The 24,228-nt window shown below is 38.6% G+C and overlaps 2 protein-coding genes across 5 annotated transcripts in view; one reads left to right on the plus strand and one right to left on the minus strand.

Moving 5' to 3' along the window:
- Positions 1 to 4,528, plus strand: Vlet (COMM domain containing 10 protein valette). The gene is made up of 4 exons (XM_071784443.1): positions 1 to 373; positions 647 to 1,010; positions 1,575 to 1,778; positions 3,841 to 4,528. Exons 1-3 carry the CDS (start codon positions 345 to 347, stop codon positions 1,773 to 1,775), a joined length of 594 nt encoding a protein of 197 aa, XP_071640544.1. The 5' UTR covers positions 1 to 344; the 3' UTR covers positions 1,776 to 1,778; positions 3,841 to 4,528.
- The window catches only part of LOC139816700 (uncharacterized), a 27,309-nt gene continuing 6,416 nt past the window's right edge, over positions 3,336 to 24,228 (minus strand). Inside the window, exons 3-11 of one of the 4 annotated variants that reach the window (XM_071784370.1) lie at positions 14,758 to 15,075; positions 14,114 to 14,335; positions 12,787 to 13,095; positions 12,004 to 12,303; positions 10,740 to 11,138; positions 10,299 to 10,601; positions 4,539 to 4,695; positions 4,294 to 4,454; positions 3,336 to 4,143 (exon numbers count right to left, since the gene is read on the minus strand). In XM_071784370.1, the coding sequence (XP_071640471.1) occupies positions 3,812 to 4,143; positions 4,294 to 4,454; positions 4,539 to 4,695; positions 10,299 to 10,601; positions 10,740 to 11,138; positions 12,004 to 12,303; positions 12,787 to 13,095; positions 14,114 to 14,335; positions 14,758 to 15,075 (2,501 nt within the window). In that variant the 3' untranslated portion in view covers positions 3,336 to 3,811. Of the gene's footprint in view, positions 4,144 to 4,293; positions 4,455 to 4,538; positions 4,696 to 8,758; positions 8,857 to 8,951; positions 9,195 to 10,298; positions 10,602 to 10,739; positions 11,139 to 12,003; positions 12,304 to 12,786; positions 13,096 to 14,113; positions 14,336 to 14,757; positions 15,076 to 24,228 lie in introns of those variants that run through there. The other 3 variants (XM_071784379.1, XR_011733065.1, XR_011733064.1) reach the window with 3 other exon arrangements.

Raw genomic sequence — 24,228 nt, forward strand, 5'->3', positions numbered from 1 at the left:
AGATAGAATCAGCGCTGAAAGCATCAAAAGGAACGCAGCCAGGTCTGCACTATCACGATCGAGTGCAAATCGTGCAGAACCTGTGTGGTAATCTTTCCAAGTTGAGATAAAAGCATCTAAATCTTACATGATCTATGGTCAAAGCATGATCAATGAGCGTCATAGTCATGAGCGTGTTTAGTGTTTTAGTATGAATTGGGAATGTCAAGAATTCATAACGTCACGTGCCTGAAGTTCATCCATTTTTCAAGGCCTTTTTTTTAGAGAGAAATGAGAATGACACAACAATAGAAATATTATGAGAAAAGTGATATATAAGAATTTGTCTCGCCTATGCCTATAAGATGGCTGCTTGGATCAACATAACTACAAAGTATATATGTTATTATTGTAATTTGTAAACATTAATTACATTAAAATTAAACATTATTTATAAACATTATTAGCATACGGACTTTTAAGTTAATTACAAGGTGAAAAATAATGCCAGTAAAGCAAACTTACAAGCTCCGAAAATTATTTTTCTTATGTTTTAAGCTGTACTACTTTCCCCGATGTGTGATAACTTAACGTTCCTGCTAGATTAATCATAAATTATCATTGTCAGCAACATGCAATTTTTATCTGTACTTTTTTTTTTAAACAGACTGGAGCAAGGTTTGAAAATAGTGGCTCGAGTGGATAACAGCAAATTCCGGCTTCTCGTCAACCGCATATGCCAGACTCTACAGACCAGCATTGACACAAAGGTGTTCAGTGAAGAGGAAGAAGAAAAGCTGCTAGTTTCGTTAGATTTGACGAAAGATGAATTGGCTGTCCTGCTGGATACTATTACGTCTATCTATACGCAGGCTGCATGTAACGTTGTCAAACCATCTGTCATGGAAACAGTCATGAAAGACAATTTCAAATTAGATGAAGAGAAAATATCGATCTTTACAAATGCCTGGATGACTTATGGAAAAGGCATTGTGGAGAATCTTAGGCAACAGTCTATTTTTCCTACTCAGGTATTTTAACACACAGTTGAAAGAACAATGTTTGATAAATTATCAAATTAATGATGATCCATTGATGATCATGGTGGTTGAGAAATGAATGAACTATATTTCTACATCAATTGAAATTAATAATACTTTTCTTAGCATTTATTGTTTGTCATGAGATAAATATCATTACAAACCTTAGTATTCGAATCGACAAGATGTTCGTTAAAAAAGTAGGAAGAAAGTTCAAGTTCAAGCCCTGATTAAAGGGATATTTTTCATTTATAAATAAATTCCTTGTAACTTTATAAGATACTCATTTAATATCAGTAATATTAAATTGCATATATCTATTTAATATGAATTATTTTTATCTTTGGTATAAAACTACATTTGAAGACCAAATAGTAATCGGCAAATCCAAAAGCATATTTAAAGGCAAAATGTATGAAATTCATAAAAAAATTAATATTAGGCATAAAATATCGCTCAATGACTAAAAATGTCAATGTCTTTTTTTATTCTATATTATATATAAATCACTATTTATGTATATTAAACTATATTTCTTTCTTATTTTCTTTTAAGGTGAAAGATATCAACTGGTGCCTAAATGTGCAATCATCGTCTTCTGCAATTTCCAAAGATGCACAACCTGTAGCGTTGCTCCAACTAGGTCTTACTGGTGATAAAACATCTACGTTAACAACGGAGTTTGACAAGAAGCAATTGACAGAGCTGTATTACAATTTAGAGAAAATTCAAAGTCAGCTAGATGCTCTTAAATAATAGGTTTAATATTTATACATATATTGCTATACTATAAATAACTGACAAATATAATTTATTATGTAAAAATATATTCTTATACTTACTATGTATACTTTTCTACGTATTTACTTGAACATTATAAGCGCGCGTTATTTTCTAATACTATATATTTTTTAAATAAATTAGTCAAAAAATTTATATTTATTTATTTGTAGCATACATATACGCGTCTGTTTTTTTTCTTTTTTTTCCTACATCGATCTTTGTTTATCATACTATAAAAATTTGATAAATTTTATATGATGAAGCATCAAAGCAGCTTCTAGCTAAATATGTATTTTTATTTTATCGCTAAATGCTTATAAAGATGATCACGCTTTAATGAAACGAGTTTAAAATTATTTTTTTTCATATTTCAATGAAGTTTTGATTTAATAATGTTTTATTTTACTTTAATATTCTATAAACTTTTTAGTTGCTCTTTTTATTGTTACAAAAACTTTATTCACCTATTTATTAAAAAATTCAAATTTTAAGGTTCGCAAATGTAAAGATTTTTAATACGTTTATATTAATTGACAACAATTTCAAATTTAATTATAAATTTTTAATAAAACGTGAAATTATTTATTTAATAGTTTTCAAAATTGTGAGACACAAGTTATATTTGATTTCAACAAAGTTTGTTTTCTGAATACAATTACATCATTATATGTAAATTAATTTAATAGTAGAAAAATTTATAAAATATATATCACCGATCAGCACACGATCACATATTGCACATTTTCGTGGCATTTTTTATTGCTATCAATACTATTGCTCACAATGATCACAATCTGCCCTGTTTTGCCGGCAAACAAACACATGCGTGACGAAACAAAGAGAATGTCCGTACAGTTCGTGTTCTGTCGCAATCTTGCCATTCGCTGGCATCATTTTCTTCTACAGGGAGAGGTCGGCAATGCTACTATGATTACGAAAAATTGATAAAACCATTATTCTTTTGTCTGTCAACACTTGTATTATTAATAGATTTGCGTAATATTAATCTTTTCAACATATGAATTGTAAAAACATACTATTATAACGGTTCACGATACTCTTTACAACAAGTGTATTGAATTAAACATTTAAAAGGTATAATATTAAAAATTTCTTCCACTTTTTGAAGAAAAACTTTATGAAAATAATTAATATGTATAATTAATGAATAGTAATTGATAAACTTATGCGCTATTAACAAATTTAATACATGAACTGACAGTCACTCACAATACGAAGTAACATACAATAATATATATGTATAAGAAATATTTCTTATTTCAAATATGGATGGACTATAATTCGATCGTCAGATTTAAAAAAAAAAAGATTTTATTCAACAATCAAATTTATAGAAAAATATCTTTTTTTTTTTAATTAAAATACTTAGGATACATGTCAAAACCTCTTTATACAATGAATAATAAACTCAAGTCTAATTTAATTAATTATTTGATATTATTTATTTCTGCCAATAAAGAATTTTAATGTCGAAGATTTTGCTTGTGAGTTGCCACTAAAAATACAATGATCTTTTACTTAATATAATTATTTATTTTTGAAATCTCTTTTATTCTTACCCGTGTCGCAGGTGTTTACACTTGGCGCGAGGCACTGTCGTGTCTCTTTATCACAAAAAAGAGGCAACAATTAGATGCGAATATTGATTTTATGTTATATTTATTACAACCTTTTTAAAGAAGAGGGATGTCTGTGTGTGTGTTTATGTAATTATTCGCTTCTTACTAATTAAACGCTCCTGTACTAATAAATATATAGTAAAGACTGTAGGAATACATAATCTTTGTACTAATTATATATATATATATATATATATATATATATATATATATATATATATATTGAATTTATTAAGGTTGCTAAAGAGATTATATGTACATGTATAAAATATCGACTTTTGTTTGTAATTTTCATACGTTCGTAACTTTTACAAAATATAGTCCTTTTCTCTAAATTATCTAAATGTTGATAACTACACAGGTGTATTATTATAATCCAACGTTCTCGTATGTTTTAGACGGTACCCCATCTCCATGAATCTTCTCCACACGCGGACTTCTGTTAGGCAAGACATTTTCTAGGCTCGCGGTGTGACTGTTGTCTTCGACGAATTGAAAATTGATCTTCCCTTGATTCACGGTGTATTTCTCGCTGCCTGATCTCGCGTTCTGCTTCCTCTCGCCGGGAGGTAAGGTTTCCAAAATTTCGGGCGTTTTACGGATAAATATTCGCGCCTTGCACACCACCAGTACCACGACTATTATCATCAGGAAGAGAATCACGGCCGTCAGGGTCCCCACGATCCATCCTAGTTTCTCATCTGCGCGCAATACAAGACGTGCGGAAAATTATCTCTCGTGTTGGCGACAAATATTAAAAATTACAATTGTGTAATTTAATTAAGAAGAAATATAAATATGAGGAATGAATATAGATTTCTGAAATATTTCAATAAAATGCTGGCAGAGACCTGCTAAAGTGTTCAGCAAAACGAGCGTCGCGCTTCCTATCTCGACATCGGCGTCGTCATCGTTGACGGTAAATCTGCAGGTCCATTGTCCTAAATCGGAATGATCCGGTTTGAAGAGCAGCTTGCATATACCCGTGGTGTAATCCATTTGCACGCTGTGCCTGCATTACGGCATAAAAGAAGTGTATTACGCGAATACGTATAATAAAAAGGATAATATATATATATAGCGGAAGGTGTGTTACCTCGTTTTTTTTGCAAGCTGCCTACTGGAATTCTGATATACGTGAACTTTTGGGGCGTGGATCCAGTGGCATCTGGCCTTCGACGACACAGACCCGACTCTGCATGCAAGAGTGACCATTTTGTGAGGCGCGGCCCAAACCGCGATAGTGACGGGCTCTAAAAACAATCAATACCTCTTGAAATTGGATTTCCCTTTAATCCTTACAGCCTCAAGGATCTACCGAAAATAAATCCACGGATATTTATCATAAAACTATTGTATGTTAGTAAATTTAAAATTGAATAATCTTGCTTGTCTTGTAAGCTCTGAAATATATTTAAATGCTGAAAGTATCATAAGATATTTGTAATTGCACTTTTTTGCTAAGTAAGTATAAAATTATTATTAATTTATTTTTGCTCTTTTCTTCCAAGATTTCCAAATTTTTTAAAACATTGATTTCTCGTATAATTGCATTATTAACTTTGCTCTTGTTAAAAGTGCAAATTCTTTTTCAACGTGGATTCTTCTTGAGGTCATTAGGAAAGTTTTTTTTTTAATTTTTTGTCCCACTCACCAAAAGCCGCTAAATCTCCGGGTGCAGACTATCCAACGAGTGAATCGATCATCTTGCTCACCAACCACCATTCGTTTGTGCATCGATGGCTTTCGTGGCTTGATAAATGTTTGGATCGTTAGATTGTGCAGCGCTGATCTCGCGTGCGTAAATGAAATTAAAGGAACCCGGAAGAAATATTTCAGGCGCCATGTCAAACATATCCTCAGCTATTTTAACGTTAGATGTAAACATGTAATACCGCAAATAAACTGTAAAATAAAAATTAGATAATACTTAAAAAGGATAGGATTATAAAATATCGTTTATAATCGCAGCTCACGTTGCTTGAAATCGCTAGCCATTTTATTAAACATATAGCGGTTATGTAATTTCTTCGTAGTTCTCTCAATAATTAGCGCCTGCAATATTTTCTCGTGGATATCTTCGATTAATTATCGCTATTTGCATTGTGCGTCAGCTTGAAATTGTGTCAGCCCGCCGCAAACTCGGGGAGAGCTCCTCCGGGTTCAGCTCGCTGTAAAGTAGTTAGTAACCGGGATGATGTGGAAATGAGAAGGTCGCTGTGACGTTTTCGCATTACTGTTTATTTAGACGAGAAAGAAAAAAAAACAGTTTACAGCAACTCAGAGACTCAAAACGCGCTCGAGGATGCACGAATACCTCGCCGTGCTTAACGATACTTAATGGCACATGAAGATTCATACGCTCTGCGAGTGAATCGCTCTGCTCTGATCGCGTGCATATTTCGTCATCGCAATTATTTACAAGGCGTAACCACGCTAACGCGTAAAATATAATATATGCATTCGCTACTGAACCGATAATTAAACTGCCTTTATCTAATTACGCCAGTTTTTCGGGCTTCAAATTGAATTTGCTTGAAACTCCGCGAAGTAAAGTTAAAAATTTACAGTTCGAGAAGAAATTTAATTAGCTAAGATACTAGAAACTTAAAACACGCATCCTGATAACACGATGACATTTTTGCATTGTCGACCGACGAGTCGAGCGAACGTTACTCGTCGCAAACATGAATTTTCTGAACGCTAAAAACCTTAACACTAAAAATTGCCTACTTAGTATTAAATGCACTAACGGCTAGTCATATGTAATAATTGTGAATCGTATAACGGACGTATATCAAAATCGTCGACCACGAATAAAGCAGTAACCACGATGAAAGATAAAAGCGCGATCTTAACTTAAGGATGATGACTTTCTATAATAAATAATGTGAAATGTGGGACGCATCCGGTGACATTAAAGATGCTCGTGTAGATTTATCTGTCGTTTAATACTCATTTGCATGATTAGTTTGTAACCTATTTATTGATGCTACTATTTTTATATATACAAGTATTTTTTATATATGCATTTTAAAAAGAGCACGTTATTCTAAATCATGTCTTGGAAAGTAAAATGAGAAAATAACGTAAGCATAATCATTATTCTATTACAATTATTACAACAGCATTGAAATCAGAAAAAATTATGTTTTAGTAAATATTAGTTGCTCGATTTTTTAATCATTATGTAACATGTAACATGTAAAGTAAAGTATTATGTGTGAAATTTTTGTTTGAATTGTTTTCTCATATAAACAATTATTAAGACGTTCGATTCCGTGGTTTATTTAGTTAAAATGTTTATTCTAGCTAACTAAATGCAAAAAAATCGCACTTTAATTAAATGCAAAATCTCATTTGAGCGCAGTCTCGACATTGAGAATATAAATAAGAAAATATGCGAATAGCATTGCTGATAATGAGTATTCTTAATGAGTACGTCGAACGTATCAATCGAGAACAAATGTAAAAAATAGGAAGTTTAATCAGCTTTTCATCTTTAACTTATTTTTTAATGGCTAGTTTAAATTTGCTATTATAAGATGGCTATTTCAGCATTTAAAATACTGCAGTAATGTAACTTTTTTATTCTTGTTCCAAAATTTATTTTTTTATTATATGTTATTATTTTTTATCACAAATCGAAAAAATTGCGTTGCAATATATAAAAAAAAATTACAATTTTACTCGAAAGTAAATTTGTACATGCTCAATTTTTTAAAATGTTTTTAAAATGTTTTTAACATACAGCCATGTAATATTAGGCATGAGAAAGACTAATTTGAAGATATGCACTGCGTAATAATGACGTAGATGAATGATGTGGATGAATTGCCATGAAAAAAATCGCAATTAATTACGACTCGTGTGTGTAGCCTCCTTAATCACTGGGGATAACAAGAAAAGCCGACAGGATTGTTAATTTGCGGTTTACCAGACAGCGCACAACGAGCCGATAAATCTCACGGTCTATCGGAGAATCGCGAGTGATGAACGGTAATGGGCGCTACCGTTTTTGATAATGCAAAATGATCTAACACTAGTAAATGCAAACGCACGACAACGTAATTAAATTAAAAATAGATACTGCGTTTCGCGGTAGAGCAAAGAATGATGATTCTGACGTAATCGAATAATAATTTCGCGATTTTTATATGCATAATATAAAAAAAATATCTACTTGGATTGTCTCTATAAACATACTAGAAAAATGCGTTTACTTTTCACGTTCTGTTCAACAGGATTTAGCGCGATTTAATCCTATTTTAGGACTACGCACATATTTTTTGTACATATGAATATTTTTGTACATAACTTTAATAAAAATGCATGTTTTTCAACGAACTCCTTTCTCCAGAAGAATCCCGAGACAGATTCCGAGTAGAAAATCAGAAAGCCAATAACTGGATTGCTTATAGGTCCAGTTACTGGCTATATTTTGGTTTACTTTCTATTCGAAATCTCATATAAAATCAAAATGCAACTTTTCTCATCGAATTGCAAGATACAAAGGATAAACTTGCAAGGACTCTCAAGAAAAATTCCCGAGAATGCTAAAGACTTTTTGTAGAGTTTTACAGATTTATGTGTGTAATCCTTATAGGAGTTATAGGGTCAAGAAATACGCACAATCAAACAAATCGAATTATTTTCTTAAATAGGCAATACTTGATAATTAATAATTTATCATACACGTCGAAACTAGCGGTTCTAAACTTTATCACGCTGTTACGTTCCACTTAATGAGATATAATACTGCCCGAGACAGAACGCGAAAATTGCTATCTTAGACGTCCTGAAGGATTTGGCTATCCTTTCAGCGATCACCGCACGCCGAAACAGGTGACAGAACTTAATCGACGCGACGGAACGGCCGTAAGATCGTTCTCGTACGGCATCTCTTACGGATACAATAAAATCGGTCGCCGATTATTTCTTTAGCGCACACGTGGGCGGTCGCCGACGGGCAGCGAACGGCCCGGCAACACTCGCAGACACTCGCGCTTTCACATCTAATCTAATGAAATGAAGCTTCATCGACATGCAGATCCGTCACCTTTCACCCACAACAGTTCTCAGGACATTCGAGGATCCACGATCGATCGTGGGCACTTCCGCTATCGCCGCAAATCCCCCGGTCGATTGCTCTCTCGCAACGTTTATCGAGCGTGGATCCTCGCCACTTGGAGGACACACACACAAATGTAGGACGATGAGTTATGCACAGTTTATCTTTCAATTGAACGACCCCGGGTGGGCGTAACGAGGGCTGAGTTATCGCCGCGAACCAACTTCGCAAATATTGAGACTGACCTTTATCACTCCGACGAGAGATCGAATTGCTTAAAAAGCAAACGAACCAAGAGCAGCTTGTACAGTGAAATTAAATCCTTTGCGAAATTTTACATAATCTGTTATCAATGTTAAATATAAAAATTATAATAATTCTGTAGGAAAATCGATTTCTTGAAGCCAGAGGAGATATGCCAATTCCATGGCAACTTACTAATTTCGTCTAGTAACGTTTTCCGACTGTTAGCTCGCTACGACACGAGACCGTCCAAATGATGTTTGTGCCGAAGAAGCTTCGTCTACCTTGCGGATTGCAAAGACGTGCGTCAGGATCCATGGCCTACACACTTATGTACACGCATACGCCGCGACGCGTGCAAAGTTCACGACACAGCTCTCCTCGATGCACTCGCGATCGCGGTTGGTTGCGACAGTCGTCGCGACAAGGCCACGGATCCTGAAATATCACGTATATAATACATGTCTCCTAAGATTTTGTTTTAATCGATCGAACGCAAAGACGCGACTCTAGCCGGGGCTTTGGGGCGAAAGTCTTGAGCGCATTTCATGAAACTCAACTGAACGTGACGATTAAAAACATGAAAAATATGGTAAAGGTGATAACTTGAAAGTTAAGGATGAGAGATAAAGAAATTTTGCGTCGTTTTAATCTCAGTAACATCTGTTAAATCATTATGTTATCGTGATCACCAGGTCTCGTTACGTTGCCTGTCAATTTGTGCGAGTTTCATGAAACAGACAGACGTCTGATCGGTGCAACCGAAGGAACAAAGTTCTTCCATACGCGAGAGGTCCTTTTACGCCTGACAACTCGCGTATGCATGGTTTTTATATGCGCTTCTTGCACGCGAGATTCTTCTCACGCGCGGCACTTCGACAAAATTTATTGTAGTCTAATCCGACGCCTTGGGTAGAATATGTATGTACATTCCATGATAAAGCTGTTTCCAATAAATTGAAACTTGTTGTGTAATGTGTCATCGATTCAGTCCGTTTTTGTCATTGATTAAAAATCCATGATCAAAATGAAGTCGTAAGAATTAAAATCTCATTTTGATTGCATGATGATGGGTCAAAGTTCTCGCGTTTTGAGTTGTGAAATTTGATTGCGTGTATTACAATTATCGGATACTGTAAATTAAAAAAAAAAGAGAATCTAAATACTAAAGATGCGTGGAATGCGTGAACATTTATTACAAGAATCGAATACTGTCAATTAAAAAGAAGGATCTAAGTGCTAGAAGGAACAAAGAGACCAGCTCAGTACGCTTCAAAGACTCAGCTAAAAGAGTCCACAGTCTGAGAAGGAAGTAGGCAACCGCTGATTATAATAACACAGTATTCTCAGGTCCTCTGTACCCCCTGGACATTTAGATCGCTTGCAATTTACGATATTCAATAGCGATTTACGGCGCATGATTTAGCCCAAGCCGAGCGCGCCGGAATCGCGCGCGACGATCGATTAATGGTGCTTCCACCCTTCACCGTAGCGCGGTGGAGAAGCGGCACTAAAACCGACCGTCTTAGGTCTCGATGATACCTGGCTCGAGGAGGGTCAGCTTCGCGGGCGGCGCGTCCGTGTAGTTCTGCTGGCCGTGTACCCTAGCGCCGCAGGTCCAGAGACCCTCCTGCTCGGCGAGAGCGTGGCTCAGGCGGACGCTGCAGTCGCGGGCCTCGTTTCCGGCCGCCGGGAACTGCTTCACCACCACGGTGGTGTTGGAATTGACCGGGGTGAGTGACCACCGGCACTGCTCCACCGCCGAGGACGTCACGCAGCGCAGCAGAATGCTGCCGCCGGAGGAGATCTGGATATCCTGCGACAGCTCCGAGAACTTTACCTCCTCTGGAAGGAGATAAAGATATTAGCGATACATTAGAAAGAATCAATTTGAATGTTATAAATTAAAATAAAAATTAAAAGTCATAAGAAAAGAGAAGACTCTATAAAAATGTAGGGGAATCAGGAAGAATCTCTTTTTACCTTGCTCGTAGACCATGAGCTTCGCGGGCGGCGACGTCAGGACGGTGTTGAGCGAGACGATGGCTACCTGGCAGCTCCAGTGACCCTGTTTCTCCGAGTACACGTGCGAAAGATGGAGCGAGCAGTCGCGACCGAGATCACCGTTGCTCGGGAATCGGTCGAGGACGATCTCCGGATCGCTGCCGTGTAACGGCTTCCAGGTCCACACGCATTTCTCCACGCGGCTGCTGGTTACGCACTTCAGCGTGGCCTCCGCGCCTACCGGCACCGCCGTGTCGGTCGGCACCTCGACGAAGCTCACCTTAGCTGGAATCGGCCGTTGCGATAAGAGACGCAAAAAAAATGTGGATTTGTGTGAATGACGTGAGGGTTCTATTTTTATTTCATTGCCGAAAGCACCTAGAAAATACGATTGTCCACAATTTTTTAGATATTCTCAGCTACACAATTAAAAGAAAAATGTGATAATATTGAAGCTGAAAATTTGGAATGAGATATAGGAGTCTAAAAATATCTGTTCTTTTTTTGAAATTAATAATATTATGATAAGTAAAAAATTCTAATCAGATATATTAAGCAATAGTATTTATATACTTATACGTATATCTTTTACGTAAAACTTTTAATTTTGATACTTGATAGCTTTCCATTTTACAGTCAATAAAATTTTCTTCCAAGAGAAGATCAAATGAAATGGAATTCAATTAGCATTATTGCACCATACGGTTGCAATTTACAATTGTATTATGATTAGTTCTCGTCTAGCGTAAAGTGCTACATAAATTAGGCATGAAACGCGAGAGAAAGGTGAAATGTACGGAGGGAAAGTGCAGTCGAATTATGCGAAATCGAATTTATACTGAATTCCGATATCGATGTCTTGAAGCATACCGAATCGCTTTTTTTCCATTAGTTAGACTTAAGATTCTGAATAAGATTCCGCCTTTTAATTTGCGATTAGGCAGAAAGATGTGCAAATGTTTGAAACAGACATTATTACGCAATGATACTTCGAATTTCTTAACGCTAACACCGTTTTAGTATTTTTCTTTTTTGCGTGCGAGCAATCAATTTTCATCATCTCACGTCAAGACATCAATCCATTCGTAATTACGCGAGTATTCTTTCGCACGGCGGCGCTCGTAATTGCATGGCGGATCGGATCGGACGACTCGATAACGGGTTGTTATCGGGCCGCGCGCGATTGTAGGGTTTGGGCAAATTTATTTCTTAATTAAACGTAGCTGTGTCGGGTCGCGCGTACCTGTGGGCAGGAGGCTGACAGTCGCCGCGGGCGCCGTGTGCAGGATACCGCCGGGCGTCAAACGTACCCCGCAGGTCCACAGACCCTCCTCCTCGTACAGTATGTTCTTGAATCGCACGGAACAGTCGTGTTCGGCGTCCTTGTTTGGACTGAACTTCTTCACCAGCAGCGGTTCCTTGCTCGAGTTCGACGCCCTCCACGACCACTCGCACTGTACCACCGGCTTGTTCGCCAGGCACCGTAGGAAGACCGATTCGCCGGCCGCAACCTGCACGCCGCGCGACAACTGCACGAACTCGACTATAAAAGGGAAACGAAAGCTCTTCGATGGTTTTCTTCATTCGTGGAACGCGTGGCACGCGTGGCATAAGATCGATCGAAGTCACGGTATGTGATGCAAGATAAATGTGAGTATATTTTTCAATGTTCAACGATTATTACGAATTGATCAGAAGCGATTGATTTTAAATACAGGTCATGTAAGAAACATCATTAATATCACAGAGAGATGACTATTAGTTGTATTATTTGATAAAATGTTCGAGTGTCGATTATTTAACTTGTGAGAATATAGCAGAACACTAAGCTTTGTCTTACGTTGTTAAACGCGATCTACAATATTAACATCAGACAATTATATGAAATATAAAAATATAATTATTCCTATATTTTCTCAAACTGTATTCTCGATTATGTATTATGTAATTCTATTCATGCAATCAATCAATCTGCGTCAATATAAAAATGATACATGTGTAAATGACAGCATAATTAATTAAATACCTTCCGATATGAGAAAACGGACGGGGGTTGCCTGGGTGAAGGAGGAATTCGGGTCTATTCGCGCACCGCAGGTCCAGTAGCCTTCCTGCTCCGGCAGGACGTTCTTGAACTTGATGCTGCATTCCTTGCTGTCATTACCAAAGGCTGGGAACGATTTCACGTCGAGGTTCCAGGGTTGCGACTGGTTCAGCTGCCGCCAGGACCACTGGCATTCGCGCACCGGCAACTTTGTCTGGCACATTATCTGCGCCGAGGATCCCGCCGGCACTTCGACGACATTTTCGTGCGTCGCGAACGTGATGACGATCTCTGAAACGTGCGAACGCACCAGTTGCATCTCGTGGATAATCTCTTACATAAATCTTGAAAACGGGGAATTCGAAAGTTGATCAACTCGGGAAACGAATTAGAAATGAAACTCGTTGCAAGCAATTAATTCTCTCTTTCTTTCCTTCTTCATTCTTTTCAACATGACCGCCTTGTACGCTGACACTTTTATTTTTAGATTCTTCAATTAATTCGAAATCTACTTTTTCTAGAAGGAAATGTATATGTTTGCATGATTCATTCGCGATTCTTATCAAAGTGAACCAAATTCGTATGGAAAGAACGTTTCCATGATTCACGTGTCTTTCACTTTTTGGATGACTCATTCGAGGGATCGTTATCAAAACTGAATGTTAATTTACCTGAATATAAGGATATAAGCAAGAGAAATTAAACATAACTGATAATTTAGCACTCTTAATCAAATATTGAAGCACAACGTGTAACGACGATATTTTGTGTCACCAAGTTTTTAATGAAAAATATATATGACCATCTCGGCACAATTGGTGAAGACAAATAGCGATGTCAAGCGTGTTTTGTCACCAAGAATTCGAGGTCGTCCGAAAGCAACTGCGTAAATACAGCGCGTTCACGCGATTAAAATTGTAATCGAAGAACGGGACTATGGTTAAAGCAGCTTTTCCCCGCGAAATACCAGAAAACATATAGGACGATTTAAAAGATGGATGATGGTTTCATCGAATTTCCGAAAGCTTAATTAATCATTGGTTTATCGATATAACATTAATAAGAGAACCGAAAAAAAAATAATTTTATCATTGTAACACTAAAAAAACATGTTCAACTTTAATTTAAAAAAATTCTTATTAAAAATAAGTATTTTCCTGTTATACAAACATCAATATGTTCTATGAAAAAAAAAACGAAACGAGCTTAAGCGGAATTTAATTGAATTTGTCTGAGGTATTAAGATATTAGCTAAAAATATGGAGTACATTTTCAAAATTGATAGGATTATCAAGATTAAGCATCCTACCGTTAGCATTGACGATGCTGAGCTTGGCAGGATCGGTGTTGGTGAAAGGATCGCTCGTCGAGGCTCTCGCCGCGCAGGTCCAGTATCCTATCTGCTCGTGCTTGGTGCTGGAGAATCTCACGGAGCAATCGTTGCTGTTGTTCCCGAACGCGGGAAACTGTCGTACGGGCAATGGGTGGGTCGTGGGAGTTGCCGTGGTCGCGATCGTCGGGTTCGTCGTGGCTGAAATCACCAGAAGAGGTGATCGAGCGAACGGCACCGATGAATATTCAGCGCGCGATTACAGAATTATGAGCGATATCCAGCATAGAAAGATAAGGCTGCCCGTCTATAAGAGTAGTTATATCACGCGAACTAGAGAAAGGCGATAAGAAAAAACATAGAAGAATTTTAAAAGACTCGATTAACCCCAGCGTTGAATTTATGATTGCATTAAACTAAAAAATATTTAAAATTTTAAAGCGGAGATACTTTCCTGACGACTTTAATGGACTGCTGCAAAACGCGTAGGACTTTTTACAGTTAAATAATTTACATGAATTTGTAACATTATTATTTGCTGATTCTTACGCGAAATCAGGAATTGATTTCGCCACGGAAGGAATAACCATGCGAGAAAAAAAACAATGCGATATCGCGCTTACTCGTAGAAACCGATGGGCTTTCACTGACGTCCGGAAGCGGCAGGTGAACCGGTGGTAATGGCTGCCAGGACCATTGGCACTCGGCCACAGGACTAGCGGTCCGGCATGCCAACAGCACGGACGAACCCAGTGTCGTTTCCGTGTGCTCCGGGATGTCGACGAACACCACGGCGATCGGCGGTGGTTTCGTTCCCGGCAGTATGTCGTCCATGGACTGGGCCTCCGCTTCGGGAACGATGGTCGACTGAGTCGACTCCGAGACATTTCCGATATCTCCTATCGTGGTCGTCTCAACGGATTCGTCGGCTATCGGAACACCTAGATATCAAGCGAAAAAAGCAGTGATTATAAATTTGTTTCGCTTGGATTTCAATTTATTTTTGTCTATAATGAGAAATAATTTATTGACGTATAGTGTATACTATCTAATTTCCGGCTAAAGTCAACGTAGCTACGAGAGAAAACGGGGATTGAAAGAAAGAACTCATTCTGACGCTTCAAAAAAAATATTATGCCATCTCGGCAACGTAACGTAGGTGTTCCGACTCTCGTGAAAGTGACGAATAAAAAGATAATTGACATTAAATGTGTTAATGGAGCAAACTGTGTCCCCGCGGGTCGAGCCTGCGTGAAAAATCGAAAGCCGCTAGCGGGCAAGTCGACGTCGCGAGGACGCGAAGACGTTAACGCGCGAGGAAGAGCGGATATATGTGGGACACGTCGGGCAGGAAGCTAACGACAGTCACGTAGACAATCGCCTTGCGTCGCGCGTCTGTCACCATGCGCAGATAGAGAATCAGGGTCGGATCGATAGATCAACTTGGGATTGGGAATCGTTCGTGCCTCCGAAAGCGACCGGCTTCATTTCCGTATTTGCGTGACTATTTGCGGAACTGATGAAACTTTTACGTTGTGCAAGAATCGCTGACGCAGGCGTCGTGTCTATTGCGCAGGCAGGCAGGCAGGCAGCTGCTCGTAGACATGTATTTACGTGTAATATCACGTGAATTAAATTTATTACGATTTGTAATAACAAAGAGAGGTTTGGCTACGCCGAATCGACTAATTTAGAAAAGTATAAATGTTAATATGTAAGATCTAAATAATCCCATAATCTTCTGCGAATTTATAATAAAATAGGTAAATTTTTAATATCGTAAAATTCTGATAAAATATAACAATTATAGTGATCTAATTAATAATATAACTTGAATCGTATTACTTTGAATCGTATTCTCTAAACTTTTGTAAGAGTAGAAAATAATAGTAGTAATCTTTCGAATTGGTGTTTCCAAACTCCAAATTAATCCAAACTGCTAAAATCTTTTGGGGGTTTCTTCAAGCTAACGAGCTCTCAACTAACAATCTCCTTTGGATCGTTCACCGGCGCGGCGTCCGGCGAAAGAAGAGCGCCCCTGCGACCGATTGCACGCTTTCTACATGGCGGGTATGTAGCGCGTGCACAATTACAATGCCCCGAAGTTGGTCCTTGGTATTGTCGCGTAACGTTCGCCAGCTACGTTAAAAGCCGACGACGTCGTCCTCAAGACGAGCGGAGCTGGTCGCTGACACTGGAAGGTCGTTTCCACTTTACATTGACACACTGATCGTCGGCGCACGGTTTTATAGCGCTACGTGCCGATCGACCTGATTAGACCTGATCGGCTGTCGGAATCCCCGCGCGGATTCCTCTGTCGCAACCAGCCGTTGCACCAATTTCGTAACAGTCGTAATTCCGTGCAATGTTACGTCTTGAATGGACTCTCGGCGGGCACGAATGGAAATTCGCAAGCGGATCAAGATGAAATATTTTTTTAGTATATCATTCTAAATACATTCTAAATACATTCTTATTACAAAGGATCATTATATATACACAGTATTTAATGATGTGTTTGTAACATAACAAAGAAAACCATAAAGCAAGTTCTTACAGATTTGACAATTTGATGACTTCCGCTCAGAGGATACTTGATTCTTGCATTTTAAGTTTTATGCTATTTTTAAACTCGTCACAATCATTTCTCAAATCAATGTTCCCAAATTAATTCCTAATTTTACCTGGGACGCGCTTTCCACCTCGCCTCGACATTCTTCGCTGACATCTAACTTTCACGCTCGCTTTATAGAACACGGTTTAGCCACCGCACGCGGAGCCGACCAGGAATTTTCGGGCCGAGGAAGCGTGTAGATCCCACCGAGTTACTGCTAACTTTCTTACGCTTTCTTTGATATAAATATGCGTGTCTTAGCAGGAGGACATTGGTTTGAATGTTACGGACGAAAGATTGGTCACGTTTGACCTTTTTAAAAACCCTTGATGTTCCTTCTTGGGGGGTTTGCGCTATTTAGGAGACCAGGATCGGGAAAACGTGACTAATGACGCGATAATGGGATTTCATCTCGAGACCACAATAAATGAAATAAAAAGCGTAGCCAGGCAGGATCGATCGATCCGGCGAGAAGGAATGTGGATCCGAGAATGTCATAATGAATCTATAATTCTGTAATTAAAAAGCGGGTAAGTGACCCATTGATCCATTCGATAACTTGCGAGTGAAGAGTACAACTTTTAAGACCGGTTTGATTTCATCTCCTTTAATCAAATTCGCTTTGTTTTTTTTTTTGTGGCATACAATGAAGTCACAAATATGGTATAACTATAATCTTACAAAATAAAACTGATAAAGAAACACACAGAGAAATTGATAAAAAAACATATAGGTAAATTGAAGACACCTTGATTGATACAAATGTTGGATCTGAAATTCAGAGTCTTGAAAATGGTCACTCTTAAAATTGAATTATTCATTTTTAAACTAGTGCGTATGTATGTGTGTGTTTTGTGCACAAAAATCATTGAAATTTAATTAATAATTATTAAAATGTACTAATTATATATTTCTTTTATTTCAAAGGAGAAAATCTTTAAAACATAACTTTCGATTTCTGTATAAGAGATGTTAATTTTCCTACAGACAATATTCCTTCCAAAATTACCAATTCAAATGCTTGCGCCATACGGAAGATCGTTTGCGAATGCAAATCATCAGCTTATATGAGTCAGAATTGTGCGTGCTTTAAGTAGTTATCTATGCGTAAATTATTCTCTTTGATATTGTTCGATGCGGTTATTTAACTGGTGATAATTATGAAAATTATTAATCATTACAACGGATGCGCAGTAGCATTAACATACATATGTAACTAACACTCGTTATTTCCTTATTTATGATAATAAACAGCGGTGTAAGATTCAGGATGTATGATCGAATATGAGATACAGGATATAATTTGAAATAAAAAATGTGTTACGAAAGTGTGTGCAAGATATTATTACTTTACAGGTATTCTTCCTGCAGACGGTAATCGAAATCGTTATAAAAAGTACGTTACAAAATTATTCTCGTGACGATTGCCTAGAAAAAATTGAAATTTTTACTAAAAATGTGTCGGGGACGGAATTCTTTTTAGTTTTCCTTCCCAACGAGATTTCAACGTCTCGTTATTGCAAGCGCATTGCATCATGTCTATCCACCAAGATAAATGCACCTTTCCGATGAGGCCTTCGACTGGTTTAACTATAAACGAAATTATTCGCGGAAGCATTCTGTTCGTCAAATTTCCTGGAAGCGTACGAAATGCGTTCCTAGTCCAAACTCGAGAGACTTTACTTGAGATTTATTTAACCGAAGTGTATATAAATTAGCTGTTCTCTTCTTGCGGGAAGTGAAAAATCCTTGACGTCATCACTCTTGCTCTGACACGAACAGGTTTTAATTGACTATTACAGAAATCCTCGTTATTATGCCGTTCTGATTATGAGCGTAAACTAAAAATAATAATGAGTAATAAAAATACTAATGAGTAATACATTCAGAATGTCTTGTTTGCAAAATAATCTCGATTATACATTTTTTATTAAATTTATTAGGATTTGAGAGAGAAAGAGACTCTCTTCTTTTTCTTTCCGGTCTTTTCGATTTTAACATAAAATAGTATACCGGGATAGACTTTCGATTTGGTTTCTCTTCTCTGTAATTAATCCCGGAAATGCGCGCGGCTGATCGCGGCCCTCCGGTTTCCTGCCGATAGATCGACTCACCGCGAATATTAATCGATCGCCGTTACCGGTCAGAAGATCCATCGCCGTCACATTCGTTTCCGCTCACGAGATCATTTTCGCTAGTTACATTTGCATACTATTCACAATTTCTTCACTTGCCATTCAACTGAACATATATGCATGTGCCATCCAGCGGGAATTTAAATCACGGACATTATCGGTTGTAAATCATTCTATGATATGATCGATTGCTACCGATTCTGCAGAATTTTTGAAACGAGCTTTTCTCTAATTTCCGCGGCGCTATCTACGTTGCTCTCTTATTTATTTCATTTTTGTTACGCTCATTTTTGTGTCTAATATTTATTAGTTTTGTTATCATTATTAATTCTGGCTTATCGTTTATATTCACGTGATTTTTATTACTCTCTCATTTCGGCGGAATCAGCCCTGGAAATGTGAATTTTTACATTTCCTGGGCTTAATCGGCGTAATCCAATTAATTTTTCTCAACGCTCTAACAGATATATTATTATTGTAGTATTGTGCTTTTTACGTATAATTCTATTGTCGAACTTTGCGACGTTAGGTTTTGTATTTCTTCGCGCATCCTGGGCGGCGTTTGTTGCAGGATAGTAATTAACCGATCTGTGTGCCTCTCTTTCTTTCTGCCTCCCCTCTCCGTCTATCTTCTCACGCACGGCTGACTTCGCGTCGAGGTATGTGCACGTCCGTTTTTTATATTTGCACACGACGGTGACGACGTCGACGCCTTGAAACCTGAGAATTCCGTAAACGGCGAGACGCACGCCTGACGAGCGCGGGAGCCGAGCGGATCGTGTCAAGGATATGCAGGAATGTGCATCCTTCGTCCGCAGGACGTCGGCTGTTATCTTATGCTAATCGCGCGCGGTTGTTCCCGAGGAGATATCACTACGAATTATCGGACTTCTATAATTCCGCGTTTCATTTACTTTTTATCACGCCTCCTCACCTTCGTCACCGACGATTATCTAACACGAGAAGAGGAAGTTACCTTCTCCGTCCTCATCAATGCAATTGAAATCAATTCTATCTTGGTGCACCTCCGTGATGTGAATTAAAGCATGAAGAAAGAGAAGGATAAAACGCGATATATTAAAGTCAATGACGATTATCTGACTGACGCTTCAACAATTCAAGCGCGTTAGTCCACGTGAACAAGAGATAATATATGTGTCACCGTATTTCATGTAAATTACACAGCTTGCATACCAGCATCGTTGATGTAGTATCGTTGATAATATCGTTGATAGTAAAGCGCGATGAGAGATCGGCTCAATGGAGATTCGATCTACTGACGCGTGACGTTCGACTAATCGGCGCTTACTACTTACACGTTCCCGACGAGCATCCAGGTTACGCGTTGCTCAACAAGCCTCTCGCATTTGACCGTTGGACAGTCGCAGGCAAATTATAAATCGGACAAACCGTGATTTACTTAATTATCCCGCAACGTCTAATTTTTTTTCCGCAGAAACGTCGCGCGTGTAGGAATCGCTGATGTTGCACGCCGCTATTCCGCAAAGTGTTCACCTTATTGCAGTTTTTATTGCAGCCTTATTTTAAATTCTATCTTCGCATATTCCCATTTCTTTCGTATCGATGACTATCGATACGATTAAATTTTTTGCGCGCATAGCTCTGTCTGGTTCGCATAAATAATACCATATCACATTTATTCGAGACAGCGGAAGTGCAGCGTGACGCAGACTATGGGTCTGTTTTTCTGTTGCTAAACTTGCAGTCAGTTTCAGCAATAGAAAACAGAGATCCTATATTTCCCTATTATCTTTGGCGTATCACGAACGCATTTTTTATTTTATACATGGGATGTCTCCGGAGGGAACGGGAAGAAATCGCGTCGATCGCGTGGAATAATAATCGCAGCCTATTCTTCGCGAGTTTCGGCGCGGCGGCGGCGGGCTCTCTTGCGTCGCTCCTTTTTCCTCCTCCTCCTCCTCATCCTCCTCATTCTCCTCTTCCTCCTTCTTCTCGTAAAGCACGCAACGCCGTTGTCTCGGCCGCCGCGCGCTGCCGGCCCCGAAAGAACTGGTTCTCCCTCGGGGAGGGTGGTTAAACCCGGTGCAATGCGTGCATTTAGTGAAACATCGCGCTGGAATGCAAACACGTGTGTGGTAGGCAGGGGGGAGGGTTGGTGGATGTGCCTGCGTGCATGGGAGCCGTCCGACAGGTGGAGAGGAAGGGAAGGCAGGGGAGGAGAACCGCGCGCGCCGGAATTCGTACGAATTCCTCCCCGGCGCGGCGGCGGGATGTGTTTTATGTACGGCGTGGCGTGATGCACCGGCCGACCTATGAGGATGAGGATCGCCTAGGATATCCCGATATGAATACCGCTGCGTGCTGTATGAGAGGCAGGATGTAGGACGTACGTGTGTCTTGAGTTGCTGGCTCTTATGTTCCGTCTGTATCGGAACGCGAATTCGTTTGTCTTACGTAATTGCACGGAATGCTCTCGTTACCCCCCAGAACAGCAAGTCACAATGAAGTCAAAATGACGTCAAAATAATGGCAAAAGGACCTAAAAATTGTCATTCTAAGCTAACATTAAGACTACATTCGGAATTTTATTTTATGTATCAAATTTGTTATTTTATACAATAAATTTGTGGTTTCGTCCCGTTAATAAAATCTGGGCGCTGAAGCTGTCTCACATTGTCGTCAAATGAATCCGCGTCATATCGGCAGCGACCGTCTTAGGTACGCGGATTGATCTTTGCGAATAAGCGCTCGCCGACGAAGAAATCGCGATGGGCAGCGCCGCGAGAACGGAACACGTGATGTACCGCGTTTCGCTCTGATTCCGATCGCGTGAAAGATCCCGGCATGATTTCGCCTAGTCGTCGCCTTAGCGTCAGGCGAAAACTGCACGGTCGCCATCGATTTGTTATTCCGGCGACGCGCGGGACGAAAGTGAATCGATCGGCGTCGGGGCTAAGGCCTATTCAAACGAAACAATTTTCAAATCGCGCGAGAATTTCATTAAAACTTGACTGATTATAAAATTTCTCGAGTTTTACTTTTATATTTTATCGTTTATCGCTTTTTATTTGAATAATTCTTTTGACGCATAAAAACGGCTATCAATTGCCGAGTTTCGACGGCAACGTACTCTCCGTAGAATAAATATTTGTATAGTTTGTACTGACAGATATGTATTTCTAGATTACGAGAAACACCACAAATGTACGTAAGAGTGATTATGTCGCGATGTTAATAAAAGATAGCGCTTCGCAGGAACGAAATAGTTTTGAGCGCAACGCATTCCTTCTAAATCGCCCTTTAAATTTCATGCGGCTGTTGGCGCACCGCCTCCGCGTCGCACGTGCGTCTTCCGATGACGTGCTGAACTTGTTAATGAAACGCAATCGCCGCGTCGTGGCGAGCGTAGAAGGAGAAAAGAGATCCCGAAACACAAATCACGCGCGCGCGAGAGAATCGCCTCGAGCTGGTTTCACTGCCAAGGTGGATCTACTTGCGACGCGTAGAGATAGACTTCAATGCTAGGAAAGGCGATGTCGAGAATTGAAATGCTTTCTCCGTTGCTGCAGATTTTTCGATAAACGATCTTTATTTTTAAACGATCAAATTTTTATTTTATATATTATATTAATGATATACAAAATAGAAATATTATAAAATAAACTTGTGTGTATGTATTATTTTAGTTTAACAAATCCACTATTTTTCTTTTTGTAAAGACATGTAACCTTATAAATAAAATTATTACGCGTCGCAAGATATGGCTTGTAGACGTATAGATTTGCAGATGTGTGATTATCATTGCTAAACACGATACCATCAATATACCGAGGTAACATGCGATTTTGAATAATGAGTAATAGACTGCAGTAATCGAAGGAAAAATTGTAATTTCCATACGAATTACACGATTGCTGAGATATCTACCAGAAACGAGAATGTGTTGCAGAAATGAATAATTGTAATGAAGAATAAAAGAAGATACGAAAAATTCGCAAACATATCTTTCACGTTTCGCATTGCTTCTTCAGCTTTCAAATGCAACTTTCAAAATTTTGTGACTTTAAAAAGAACGAGTAATAAGATGCACGTCTAAAGCCCCTTGCACAATGCCAGGCAACAGGCAATAGGAACAGGGAATAGAAATCAGAAATCATGTAAAAATGCAGAATAAATAGTGACACAGATAATAGACACAGAGTTTCCGTCACGTTGGAAATTCTGTGCCTATTGCCTGTTGCCAACCAATCATAGCATTCGAATTTTTTAGGTTGTAATTAACGATTTTTTGGTTATTTCCTGTTCCTATTGCCTGTTGCCTGGCATTGTGCAAGGGGCTTAAAGGTCGAATAAGGTAGAATAGAATAAATTTCGGCACAATACTTGAATTCCGGATCCGCTTCTGAGAATTCTAATGTTCGAGGCGAATCGAGCAATTACGATCGTGTCGAGATCGTGGGTCCAACGTCCAACTCCAAATGCCCTCGTAATAGTGATTTCGAATGCAGCCCTTGTACCGTGGTTTAATATTGCGTGGCCCTTGTCGGTTAAGGTCTTTGGAGTCGTAAAAATGATGATGGTTCGCAGCATATTGATTCCGTGTTAAACATGGCGCATTATTTACAGTGTTTATTAGTGCGTGTTAACAATCGCAGATAATAGCTGATTAGAGGTGAGCGGCTTAAAAAGTATTGTTCAAGGCGATCCTATGCGCGGACATTGAAATTATATAATCACATGGGAAGGTTACTTATGAGAAGCTGTGTGTGTGGGAAAATGTTATACTAACATAAAATGCTTTCTGTTTAAATTACAAAGATAATTAGATTATATTCCGAATATTATTTAAGACTTGTATCAAGTTTTTACGTGTTTCGTCTTTTATTGCAGACATTATATGCAAGCATTATTAAATAATGATAATTGTATGATTATAGAGCGCTGGAACGCGAGCAAGATCAGGTAAAATCAATATGAGCTCAAGTTTTATTATAAACTGTGATTGTCTTTAATATAATAAAAGTACTTTGTTCAATTTAACGACTATTTACATGTATATATATATACATATATATATGTACAATAATTAAGTAAATTTTCACAAAACGCACGAACGTAAAACGTGTGCCCGGCATCCGGAATCTGAGGATGAGATCCTTCAGAGCGCGACACGCAGAGTGTGTAACCAACCGATTTCACCGACCACGAAGAAAATTTTTCGGTCTTCAGTGCACGAAAGCAAGAAACACAGGTGACACTTATTTGCACTTGTGAAGAAGATGTCTTCGAGCGCGAATCGTTATCTCGATCGAATATTCGAAGATGTTTTCGAACAAAGAGCGACAGCGCGGAAAGGAATTTGC

The sequence above is a fragment of the Temnothorax longispinosus genome, chromosome 1 (genome assembly GCF_030848805.1).
Source record: "Temnothorax longispinosus isolate EJ_2023e chromosome 1, Tlon_JGU_v1, whole genome shotgun sequence".
Lineage (NCBI taxonomy): Eukaryota > Metazoa > Arthropoda > Insecta > Hymenoptera > Formicidae > Temnothorax > Temnothorax longispinosus.